This window comes from Microtus pennsylvanicus, chromosome 19 (genome assembly GCF_037038515.1).
Source record: "Microtus pennsylvanicus isolate mMicPen1 chromosome 19, mMicPen1.hap1, whole genome shotgun sequence".
Taxonomy (NCBI): Eukaryota; Metazoa; Chordata; class Mammalia; order Rodentia; family Cricetidae; genus Microtus; species Microtus pennsylvanicus.
Genome location: NC_134597.1, coordinates 18,657,368 through 18,670,723, shown reverse-complemented (window position 1 = coordinate 18,670,723; position 13,356 = coordinate 18,657,368). Strand labels below are relative to the sequence as shown.

The 13,356-nt window shown below is 39.4% G+C and overlaps 1 protein-coding gene across 1 annotated transcript in view; it reads left to right on the top strand.

The window, feature by feature from the left end:
• Wasl (WASP like actin nucleation promoting factor) overlaps positions 1–13,356 on the top strand; it is a 51,737-nt gene that overhangs the window by 19,684 nt on the left and 18,697 nt on the right. The window contains exons 2-4 of the mRNA XM_075953944.1: positions 8,593–8,727; positions 10,461–10,547; positions 11,193–11,289. Of these exons, the coding sequence (XP_075810059.1) occupies positions 8,593–8,727; positions 10,461–10,547; positions 11,193–11,289 (319 nt within the window). The remainder of the gene's footprint in view (positions 1–8,592; positions 8,728–10,460; positions 10,548–11,192; positions 11,290–13,356) is intronic.

Below are 13,356 nucleotides of genomic sequence, written 5' to 3'. Positions count from 1 at the left end.
AACTACAGTGCTCCAGCCTCTGTGGCAGAGTCTAGAAATTGTACTGGGAGTGGTAGATGATTAAGAAAGACAGACATCTTTCTGGGTGTTGTAGATTAAGAAAGGCACTTGTAACATCAAGCTGGGATCTGGTGGGCCATGCATTCGGATGGAGATGTACTAGCTGTTTGGATGCTCATTATGTTTACCTGAACAAGGAAGTGGGGGTGGGGGCATTCTCTGTAGGGATTCGAATAGCCTTATAAGAGAACCAGGAAGCTGTGGTTTCATCACATACTGATTTTAGCTAAAAGGCAACTGCTTGTCACCATCTATAGCAGGACCAGGAAAGGCCACTGCCTTCTGAGGCATTGAATCTTTGACATGACAATGCTGATGTTGTGAGTGCTCATTCATAGTGGGGTATACTCACTCCCCACACTGTAGGGTGTTGTCTTTGTTAGTTTTGTTAATTTGATATAGCCTAGGTCATCTGAGAGAATTGCCTAGATTAGATTGGCCTGTGAGAATGTCTGTAGAGGATTGTCTTGATTGTTAATTGATGCAGGAGGGTCCAGCGCCCACTGTGGGTAGTTCCACCTCTAGACAGGTGGTCTTGGGCTATATAGGAAAGCTAGCATGGACCTGTGAGCAAGCCCCCAAGCAGGGTTCCCCATGGTTTCTGCTTATGGTCTTGCTGGAGATTCTGCCCTGGCTTTTCATAGATGTGGACTGTGACCTTTTGTAAACCAAAGAAAGCTTCTCCCTAAGTTGCTTTTGGTCATGGTGGTTTCCACACCAATAGGAATGAAAGTAGAACAGGTATAAAAAAGTGTCTGCCCTGCTGCTCACAGTGAGAACAGAGATTGACAGAGAAAAAGAAGTCCGCCTCTCCTTCAAGGTTAAGAGCAGTGGGCCACCCTGTTTCAGACCTTCAGACCCACCGGAGAATTGCCATTGCCAGAGATTTTGGGTTACTGATTAACTGTTAGTGACTTTTTCGTTTTCTGTGACAGAACACCATGACCAGAAGCAACTTAAAGAAGGAGTTTATTTTGGCTTCTGATTTCAGAGGGATGAGCCCATCATGGCAGGGAGGCGTAGTAGATGGGAGCAGGAAGCCAGGAGCTCACATCTTTAGCTGCAAGTATGAAGCAGAGAACAAATTAGAAGTAGGACACGACTATATACTCTCAAAGCAGTGCCATACTTCCTCCAGCAAGGCTGCACCACCTGTACCTGCCCAAGCAGTTCCACTAAACTGATACGCAAGCCTATGGAGGACATGCCTCATTTAAACCACCACACCAAGGGAGAAGTACCCTTCCACTGAAAGGCCTGTTAAAAAGATCTGTTCCCAGGGCTACAGGAATTCTCTGTGTAACAGTGAAGCTTAGAATACAGCTGCTTTGGCCCCTGGCCTGGGGTAGGGGTCACCTCAAATATCTCTTGGTAGAGAAGATAGTTTGTAGAGGAGACCAGATCACTCACCCCTTCGGGTGGTGGCAGACATGCACAGGAGCAGGTGGCCCCAGACTTGAGTCAGGAGAAATATAAGAGTAGAATTGAGGTTACTGCTCTCCTTACAGGCTACAAATGAGGCAGGGAGCAGTCAGCCTTGAGTGGATTTGCTCATTAGAGCAGCGCAGTGAGACAAGGAAGCAGCAGATAAGGGCTGTAGCATAACTTCCTGATGTCTTGTGATTGGAGTGGATTAATTTTCTTGTTAGGCAGGCTTTTGTTGGGTATCTTCTCAGTAGGTCAAGTACTAATGCTTTTTGCTTTTAATATTCCTTTGAACCTTTGTGTAATTGCATGCTGTGTGCCTGTAGGGCCTCTAGCTCAAGGAGATGACAATCTGGTAATGAGACCTAAGCGAACGGATTGGGTAATAAAGACGGTGCCAGGCATTGCAGGAGCACATACCTGGGGAGGACAGACCCGGCACAATTTCTTGTATCTTAAGCTCCGTGCGAATGGAACTGTGGCATAAAATTTTTATGATTCGAAGCTAATCGTTTCCCTTATCATTTTATACATACTCTGTACTTATCAGACATATGGAAATTCATTTTAATAAGGGCCCCCGGATTGGTAGAGGGTTCATACATAACTTGGGTTAGATGGGGAGTTACTAAAAGTTTAGGTTGAGGAAGAGATTACCTAACAAGTAAACTTCCTCCGGGTATATCTTTGTAGAAGTCAGAATATTATTGCACCTGCACAGAAAGAAACATGCTATCAATAGGGGAGGGCTGTCTATTGGTGGCTTTGCCATTAACTACAGCAACCACACATGTCACAGAGCAGATGCTCAATAGAAATGGAAACAAGAATGAAGACTATGTCTGTGGGTGGGAATTGCCAAGAAAACAGCTAAAGACTCAGTAATAAGTGTTTTTCTAATTTAACTGCTAAGTAGCAAAGTACTCTTAATGTTGAAACAAAGAGATATTTTCCCTTGAGCTTTGAGCCTCCAGTACACATCAAGCTTTTAAACAAATGCAATGTAATCACTAAAAAGATTCTTGCACAAGTAGGAAGAATCCCCTCCCACAGACACCCGAAGGAGGCTCCTGCCTGCCCTTATCTAGTTGATTTTGAAATCCCTGGCTACTGTTTCCCTAAGTGGGTGAGGTCTCTTGGGGCTCAGAGTCATCATTCAGTGTGCTTTGGAAAATGTTTTTTCTTTAGATACGAAATCCTGTTTTCTGATGGCATCGTTTTAATGTATGTTTTCTGTCTTGAAGTGTGTGACTCTTCAATAAAAGGTATCAAAATTAAATAGAAAGTAAGCATTTATTTAGCATAAGAAACAATTTTAACAAAAAACAAATTCAAAATTCAGAAGGAAAAATACCATTATATCACTGTTCTATTAAATGGAAGTGGACTGTGTAAGTGATAAAATTTATGATGAAATGATACCAAGCATTTGACTCTGGAATTCTGCAATAACCGAATCCTACCAGCAGCCACAGTGCCTGCCTCCCCATTTTGTTGTCCCAAATTGTTTCCACGGGAAATGCATGGGAGAAGCAGTGGTAGTTACATGTCGTCAGCCTTCTTTCCCTTCATGTTAGTCAGGGTTTAAATCCTAGCTCCTAATGCTAACCTGTGGTGAGCTATTGGAAACCCTAGGAGACCACCTCAATTCCCTGAAACTTCCAGTCCAAACTTGAGGATTTCCATAATCCAACAAACTAGAGGGAGGCAGGAGAGGGAAAAGATGAAAAACTTGTTTTCTAGCTATAGAAAAGGGAGAGCAAGAGAAGAGCACCCCATATCTGTACCTGTGCTTGTAAGCAGTGTCCCCACCCACTGGGCAGACAGGCCCTGGAGCCTCCCCTTGTCCACAGGTGAGCATCCCTCTGGTGGGAAGCTTAGGAGACCTCAACAAGCCGTTTGTAGTTACACTGACTGTCGTTGTGGGTTTAGAGAGTTCTAAAAGTCTGTGCAAGGTGATTTGTAGTTTAAGAGTTTGCCTTTCAGGCACCTCCTGAGACTAGAGGAAGGATTGGAACTTTTGAGTGACCTTGGTGCGTGCGACATATTCCTGTCAGTGTGACTTTTTAATCTATAAAGTGTTTGGGGTTTCTTCTGTTGTTTTGTTGGTTTTGTTTTGTTTTCCTTTGAGACAGGGTTTCTCTGTGTCGTGCTGGCTGCCTAGGAACTCGCTCTGTAGACCAGTGTGGCCTGGAAACACAGAGATCCGCCTGCCCCTGCCGTACAAGTGCTGGTATTAAAGGCGTGTGCCACCACTGCCCGGTTTATGAAATGTTTTTTTTAAAAATGCCTTCTCCCCACAAATCTGTTCTGGTTATGATAATAAGGCCTAAAATTTTTATGAATTACTGCCAATATAAAGTATATGTCTGTTACAACTAAAAGCGTTATAATAGAGGAAAAAGCTAGAACTGTTTGTTACAAGTGATAGGTTCTTTAAGCAATCTAACAGTGCCAGTCACCCATTGCTGCAAACACTACTTTATGACTTGAAACAAAATATATTGATTTCTCACTATTCGGCAAATAAGCTCATCGTTGGTGACATCTAGACTTTGATCCCAAAGTTTTTAGAGCAATCCTGCCTTCCAGAAAAACAGATCACAGTGTACAAGCACTTTCCAAACTTGTATTTATTTGCTGATGTCCTTTTGGTCACAGCAGATGATATGCATAGTTAGAGAGCAGAAAGGAGGACGTGGGAGCGTGACTAGTGAGGCACCAGCGCCCTTACAGAGCTCTGTGTCTCCAGTTAAGATTACCAAGCTGGAGAAACCCTGTCCCAACAGACAGACAGACAGACAAGATTACCAAACTGGATATGGCTGTTTATCTGTCAGACAGGAGCTGAGTGTGATGTTGTTTAGTAAGTCTAGGCTTTTCCCTTCCCTGTTTCCTTCAGCCAACCCCACACAGTGTCCCAGACTGCCCTAGCGCCTTCCCTACTTTGTTCCCCGATCCATCTATTTTCATCTTTTGAGTAAAATAATACTTTAGGAAACCCTTCCTGTGGTATTTAGGTTTTTATCTTTTCCCTCTGGAACAGCTGCAGTGCTCTTGGACTCCTTGTCCAGTTCGTTTCCTGTTCTCAGTTCCATTTTGGGTCTTGCCTTCACCTGTTCCTGTTACGATCCCTCATAATGTAGTAGATACTTAATAAACATTTGATGAGTCAGTGTCCTTCCACAGTAGTTTTTACATAGCTAATATGCAGTAACTGAGTGCATAGAGATCACTTTGCCCGTTGTGTCTGTTTTCATCTGGCTCCATTTTCTTCATTTGTGATTCTAGTTGTTGTTTTTGCTGATATTGTCCTGCTTTTCCTCTTCCCACCGTGGCTTCAGCTTTACTTTCATTTGTTTTTATGTTTTAAATTTCCAGGTTCTGTTTTGAGGTTGACGGTGAGCAAAAGTATTATTTATTATAAAACTTCTTCATTGAAGTCACTTCAAGTTAAGAGAATTCAATCAAATATTTTGTTGTTGGGTTTTTTTTTTTTTTACTTTTCTGCTCTTTTATACTGCTTAGAATAAAATTTCATTCCTAGCAATGATGTTTATTTCATGTGGAGGTGTCAAGCATAGTATCAGTATCAAAATCAGAACATTCCATTTTTAACTGAATATTTTTTAGGAACAGAGACTGTAAATACAGGTTTGCAAAAGTATTCCATGTGTTGTGGGAAATGACAATATTTTACTGGGTATGAAATTAGTCTACCTTGGAGGAAGATCTGTGATGTAGCAAGAGTAGTAGGTACACAAGAAAGTTCTGGAGAAACAGAAGGAAGAGCAGGCAGGCAGGGATTGCATCCTGCAAAGCTAACCCTGGAGTGTGACCATGCTTTTCTGAAGGACAGTGGGGAGGAGAATCTCACTTCCCAGGATGTGCCTCCCCTCCCATTGCCTCTGACAATGAGAGTTCTGAGAAGGAAGGCCTTGCTGAATTACTCAAGGTCTGATGGTTCTGTTCTGTAATCTTCACTGTAGTGTATTTGTCTCCTTCTGTTTAACAGATTCATGGCTTTTATTGGGCTATTAAGAAATGGATTTCTATTCCAAAGCACTTGTCCCTAGGTTGTTTTTCATTAATATCTTCTTGATTGTGAGAGACAAGAGTAATATAGTTGATTGAGTTCAGTTACTTTAAAGGAATGGAAGGAATGTTTGTACACAGTTAATTAAGCCACTGTCAATCTAATTTAAGGGATACTTGGTGGTTATTCTCAGAAATTTCTATATTAATGTTTTATGTCTAAGCTGTTTTTGCATATATTGTAGTTATTATGAACCAATCAGAAAAGGCTTTATAAAATGCTATAATGTGTCATTTTTAAGTTTTGACAGCTTAAAGTAAAATGGAATGGGTAAATTTATACTTATAGAAAATTTTTAAAAACATTTCTGAGACTTGATTATTGTTGGGTTTTCCTTAGTTTTTCCTAGTGTCAGATTATGTGTGGAAAAATATAGCTTAGTTGAATCTTCATTGCATACGCAGATATTTTAAATTTTTGTCAGTGTTTAAACTTTTGTTTTTATTTTCTTTGTGTTTCCATACACATCCAAATAGTGTTACACAGTGTTAGTATTGATGTTAGCAAAGGGTTTCTGACAATACAATTTCAGCCTCTAGGAAGACTTCTATTTTTCTAAAGCTAATACTCCTTGGTAACAGATAAAATAGAGATTGTCAGGTGTCCTGGGCTTTGTTGTTGTTGTTTTTGCTTTTTTCTTTCCATAGATAAGCTTGGGTAGTACTATATCAAAGGGCTGTAATCGCTAAATTTTCACTAGAATACAAATTCTAGTTTGTTTGTTTTTTTTTTTTTTTTGCTTGATTTTTTCCCCCCTGCTTGGTATTTGGTTTTCTCTTTCTTTGCTGAAATTTTCTTTTTGAGGGTGTAAGTGGTGCTCAACCATTCTAATGCTGTGACTCTTCAGTTCCTCACGTTGTGGTGGCCCCAGCCATAAACTTACTTTGTTGCTGCTCCGTAACCGTGTGTAGTTGTGCTACCGTTGTGCATCGTAAGATGAGCATGTGATATGCAGGATTTGATACGCGACCCCCAGAGTGGTGGTGACCTGTGGACGGAGAGCTGCGCTCAGGAGCAGGCAGCCTCTGGGGTCGTCAGCCTGGACTTGGGCTGCAATACAAGCATGTCTTCATTGGGCCAGTGTCTGAGAGCGCATGCTCTGGACGACCCTGGGTTTTCATGTTTTTTAATGTTTCTTGTAGAAATTTCTCAGTTTTCTGCATGAAGCTTAGGTGAATTTTTTTTTTTTAAATTAAAAATACAGCATTGAGTACTGTTACCCAGAATGTCTTTATGGACTTTTGTTTCCTGGTAGTATACTGATCTTACATTCCTGATTTTGACATTATTAAAGGTTTGTTTATATAATAGTTCAAGGAATTCTTTTGACAGAGGGCAGTCCCTGATTGTAATTAGATAATACCAAATACCACACCTCCAAGTTGTAATATAGTTTGCTAAGTTTATACAGTGCCCATATTTTATTGAATTTAGACATCATAATTACTTAATCAGATCCTGATTTTGATTATTTAGTGTGCGTATGCTTAAAATTCCATGATTCATGACAGTGGGAACGGACTTGTTGGAAAGAAGAGGATCATAGGGAGTAGAGAGGGCAGGGAAGATGAAAATACATTATGTACCTATATGAAAATATAATGAAACCCATTCTTTTTTTTTTTTTTTTTTTTGGATTTTCGAGACAGGGTTTCTCTGTAGCTTTTTGGTTCCTGTCCTGGCACTAGCTCTTGTAGACCAGGCTGGCCTCGAACTCACAGAGATCCGCCTGCCTTTGCCTCCCGAGTGCTGCTGCGTGCGCCACCACCGCCCAGCAATGAAACCCATTCTTGTGTATAATGTATGCTAATGACTCTTGAAGTAACTTTATATTTACACTGAAAAATAATTGTTTTGGAAGCTAATTCCCTAAATTTTGGTTTAGTAATGAGATTAGTGGTTTGGAAACTATAATTGTTATTTTCAGATTTGTTGGTGCATTTTGTGTCACCTTAAAAGAAATAGATCAAGTAGCTGCCTTCAAAAGAAAAAGTGGGAGTTTGCATTGATTCATAATCATAGGAAAGCAGCAGGTATCCTGGAATACCTGTCAGCCCAAGATGTCCCTTGTAAGTGGTGAGGTAACTCTTCTGCCATCTGAGAGCTCCAGTGCATCTGGTTCATGGGAGATCCAGACAGTGGTAGGTCAGATTGGGTTTTGCACCCTCAGAAGAGCTTTTTAATCCCTGGTCTACCTGTGTAAGTCACTTTAAATCTTTGCCATGGTTTTACCATTTTTAAAAGAGGAGGCATCAACTATCTTGATATGTTCATTATTACTAATCTTGAATCTTGCTTTCAGGTTTGATTTAGTTCCTTTGCCATAAAGGGGAAATTGTTTTATGGAAGTAAGCTTTCCCTGATAGGACTGTTCCATTGTTTAAATGTTTGTGTCGTCAAAATGTCATACTTAAGGAGATGTGAAAATAGAAGTTCTGAAGTCACACATTTCAGCTTTCGTACTTAGCAGTTTATCAGACACATTATTTATCTTCTTTAGTATTGCGTTTCTTAAGTGTAATGTGAAGTTAGAATAGTAATAACGATTACATGAGGTTAGTATTTTTAAGTATGTGTTTCCAGGTACATTTTTAAAAAGATTTATTTATTTATCATATATACAACATTCTGTCTCCATGTATGCCTGCATGCCAGAAGAGAACACCAGATCTCATTATAGATGATTATGAGCTACCATGTGGTTGCTGGGAATTGAACTCAGGACCTCTGGAAGAGCAGCCGTTGCTCTTAACCCCTGAACCATTTCTCTAGCCCGACATTTTAAGAATCAATAAATGTTACTTTTCAATAATTGTTGATATGCGTATTATTATTAGTTATAACCTCAAAAAGAAGTAATTAAGAATGAAATATTCATTGTGTTCTGTTTCTGGAAGCTAGCTCAGTTGAGTGGTCCTGGTTGGTGCTTTGGGAGGTTGCAGTCAGAGCATTGGCAGGGGCTGGGAGTCCAGTTGTTTTGAAGGTAATGGTTGTGCATTGGTATTTTGCAGACAATGTCTTCGGCAGTGGTGCAGTTATATGCAGCTGATCGGAACTGTATGTGGTCAAAGAAGTGCAGTGGTGTTGCTTGTCTTGTTAAGGACAATCCTCAGAGATCTTATTTTTTAAGAATATTTGACATTAAGGTGAGTTTTGTTTTGATTTCATTTTAACTCGTAGGTGGTTATCTGCCTTGATTATAATTTAGTCTAGATGTTCTGATTGTCTTGTGTGTGTGTGTGTGTGTGTGTGTGTTTAAATTGATACACTTGAAGGGTGAAATTCATTGTAAATACTTAAGGATATTGGGACTGAGTGGGGTACCAGATAAGAATATTGTAACCCCCTCTTTCCTATGGCTTTGTTTTCTGTCCCTTCTTTTTGTCAAACATGGTCTTAAAAGTGAAAAAGCAAATCCCAAAGAGAACAATTCATTATTAGTTTTTTTTAATATTTATTTATTTATTATGTATACAATGTTCTGTTTGCGTATATGTCTGCAGGCCAGAAGAGGGTACCAAACCCCTTTACAGATGGTTGTGAGCCACCATGTGGTTGCTGGGAATTGAACTCAGGACCTTTGGAAGAGCAGGCAATGCTCTTAACCTCTGAGCCATCTCTCCAGCCCCTCATTATTAGTTTTATATAGCCTTTATTACATATCTTTTCTGTAGTTGGTCTGTTTTATTATAGTTCTTACTTACTTCAAGTATAGTTAAACATTATTGTAAGAATGTTTTGTGCAGGGAAAGCTATACATAGGCTCTAGACGTAAGAATGTGTACCTTCACTGATGAAGTAGACTGCAATAGTGCCCTGAAAGTAGCTTTATATTTCTTATCAACACTAAGAAGCACTGTTTCAAAACAAATGACTATGTAACTACTCTAAAAAAAAAAAGAAATGCCCATGTAGCAGTCATAATATATTTACAGCAGATTTTTTATATTCTTTTATTTTTTATTAAGATATATACATCCACTTATCAAAGTTTGTCAGAAAACTTCCAGAATATTTAATCTTCATTCTTCAGGGACTGTTCTTTCACAAAGAAGGCCACCATGTCATATCTTAAAATTCCAGTGCCCTCAAATACTCCTCATGGCCTCAAGGAGATGTTCAGAGTGTTCTTTTTTTCAGTGGTGCCTGCTTTCCCTCTTTCAATAGCTTCTTCTTAGCCTCATCGGGCTGGGCTTGCAGATGCTAAACCCAGTCCATCCAGAAGTAGTGACATGAAGAATAAATATATTTCTTTCACTGTAGCTGTAGATATGACAGTATTATGTGGATCTCTCATCTCTTGTTTAAATTTATTATTGAACAGCCTAAAGCAGATGTCTTTGATTATTCTGCATCTGTAAATTGAGGAAAAGAGCAAAAGATTTTACTACAATGTTTGATAAAAAGTATCTTAAAAATTTGGCTAATGGACAGGCAGTGATGGCACATACCTTTAATCCCAGCCATCAGGAGGCAGAAGCAGGTGGATCTCTATGAGTTCGAGGCCAGCCTGGTCCACAGAGAAAGTTCCATGACAGGCACCAAAGCTACACAGAGAAACCCTGTGTCAAAAAACTTGAAAAAAAAAAATCTTGGCTAATGGGGATGCACATTGGTCATGGGTACTTCTCACTTGCTCATGTGGTCTTGGTAATCTAGTGAGCTTAGTTGTGCATAGTGAGCTTACTTGGAAATGCTTGCCCTGTTGAATGAAGCTCCCTTATATGGATTTCACTAAGTTGTATGACAGTATTTGTGTATATGGCATATATATGTTCCTGAAAGTTTTTGTTTATAGAAACAGTTCCTTTAATGGGTTGTGTACTTTTAGTCCTAGAGGTATTTTTTTTTTTAGTAAATATGAACCTTCTTTTTCTAGGATGGGAAATTACTGTGGGAACAAGAACTATACAATAACTTTGTATATAACAGTCCTAGAGGATATTTTCATACCTTTGCTGGAGATGTAAGTCTGACTCTTTTTGTCTTGACAATTACTCTGCTAGCTACTGTCTTAGTCACTGTTCTGTTGCTGTGAAGAGACACCATGACCAAGGCAACTTATAAAGGAAATAGTTTATTTGGCGCTTACAGTCTCAGAGGTTGAGTCCATGACCATCATGGTGGTAATCCTAGCATCAGGCAGATGTGTGTGGCTCTGGATCAGCATCTGAGAGCTTACATCTGACCCACAAACAAGAGATCTGGGAATGGTACTAGTCTTTTGAAACTTCAAAGCCCACCCCCAGTATCACAGCCCCTTCAACTAGGCCACACTTCTTTAATCTTTCCCAAACAATTCTATTGACTGGTGGTCAAGCATTTTAAACCTATGCGCTTATGGGGCTATTTTTATTTAAACTTAATGAGTATTTAGTTGTTTAAGTTTCTGCCATGTAAGGAAGATTTTTCTAACAGCCTTTACTTTTGCCTGGGCTTTTTCGCTAAAAAGTTACTTAAGTTCTAAAGTTGTTGGGTTTTTGTTTGTTTGTTTGAACTGTCAGAAACCAAACTTTCCCTCCTTTGAAATGTGCTTCTGTTGGTTGCCACTGTTGTTACATAAAGCTAAATTCATGCACTTTGTTTGTTCCTTTTGATGGAAATATTTCAGACTTGTCAAGTTGCTCTTAATTTTGCCAATGAAGAAGAAGCAAAAAAGTTCCGAAAAGCAGTCACAGACCTGTTGGGCCGACGGCAGCGGAAATCTGGTAAACACCTTCTTGCTTTTCCTTCCCTTTCTGCACATAAGAAAAAAAAGCCAGCAAACTGTTTACCAAACAGATGTGAATCGTTGGCTGTTACTTATAAACTGTCAGTATCTGGCTCCATTCATTCCTGTGCATCCAGTATATGGACAGTTTTTGTCACAGAACAGTTGAGGTGGGACAGAGTCATACAGTCATCAAAGCCCAAAGTATTTATTGTCTAGCTCTCTTGACAACAAAGCTCCAAGATACCTGCCTCAAAAGAAACACTTTTACTTCAGTAACCTTTTTTGATTTTGCTGATAACATTCCATGTTTACTAACGTTTAAATTTGAATTATTAATGGAATTTTCAAAACAAATTTAAGTACTTTTATGTTTTGTAAACAAATACTTTTAAGAAGCTTAAGAACAGAGGCAGGCGGATCTCTGGAAAGTTCGAGGCCAGCCTGATCTACAAGAGCTAGTTCCGGGACAGCCACCAAAGCTACAGAGAAACCCTGTCTCAAAAAACCAAAAAAAAAAAAAAAAAAAAAAAAAAGAAGAAGAAGAAGAAGAAGCTTAAGAACAAATAAGGAGAATTGCAGACTAAATCTGAAAATGTTGCTTTGGTTTTTTGTTCCAGTGCCGTACACTGTACAGTCATAAGGAACTTAATTTAATGCATAAGATAGCTTTTAACATATACAGCAATTAGAAAGTGATACAGGATAGTGTAGACGTTTAAATTAATTAGCACAGAGCTATCGCTAGCTGTCCCTAGCCTTCCTGAAGTGAAATAAAGACTGGTTGGGGAAGGTTAAGCATATCCATCTCAGGGGTCTCATAGGAGTGACTGCTGAACAGATTGCTTAAAATAAGCCTCTCTGAACATCTTTGTGTACTTCTAAGGGTACATGTTACCCTGGATTGGAGCTAAGTGTGTTTAACAATGAACGAAGGAAGGCACTGGATCTAGAAATAGCAATAGAAAAACAAACACTATTTTATGTATTTTTATTGTTCTTTAATGAGTTCCAAGAAGGAAAGACCCATTTGGTATAAGGAGAAAACAAACTCCCCTTTCCTTTAATTTCCACACATGATCTCAGTCTTGTGCGCTTTCTCTCTCTCTCTCTCTCTCTCTCTCTCTCTCTCTCTGTCTCTCTCTCTCTCTCACACTCACACACACACACTTTTTTTAAAAACGTGTTGAGATAAAGTAAATCAACCTTCTCTTTATGATGAATAAATAATATAATTAGATAATTAGAGCCCTGCGGTTGTACAGTCAAGAGCAGCTTTCTTGTTTCTATTTCAGAAGTATTTGATGTTCTGATACTGAAACCTAACACGTAGGCTCAGTGTCTTTGTTCTGTTTTGTTTTTGCACACACACATCCCCCTTGTGTGTGGTGTGCTTGTTTGTGTGTGTGTGGCTGCTGTTCCCAGATGTACCTAGTGTGTAGAGCCTTGAAAATGGTGTCTTGTGGCTTTGGCTGTCTTCCTTGATCACTTTCTACTTTTAAGTCAGGGTCTCTGTCTGACCGGTCAGTTCTGGCTCGTCCAGCTAACCAGCTTATTCTGGGATTCCCCTGTCTCTGTCTTCTCAATGTTGGGATTATAGCCCACACTTGCAAAGCTTTTTCATGAATTCTGGAATCCTAACTCCAGGCCTCACACTTGCTAGGCAAGCACATTCCTATCTCTCTGAGCCTTCAGTGTCATTTTTAGTGAGATTTTGTGACAGTCATCTAGTGATCTTTTGGGAAAACCATTAGTCAGAACAAGTAACATTTTGAAGAGAAAAAGAATACAAAGCACTGGTTAAAAATAATTTTATTTGAAACAGGTAAGATCACAAGCCTTTTACCTAGTATAGGAATCTACTGCATCTAGTGGCTATCTAAACTTTAGATAAAATGTTTCAGTTGCATAGAGAACATGACATTAAGGACACAGCTGAATCGATCACTGTATAGTGAGTCTTCATACTAAGTCGAACCCTGTCTCCCTTTTTACCTTAGTCACATAGGTCAGTAGCATTAGATCAATCCATTTTCTTTTCCTTAGTATGTACCACTGGTAGCCC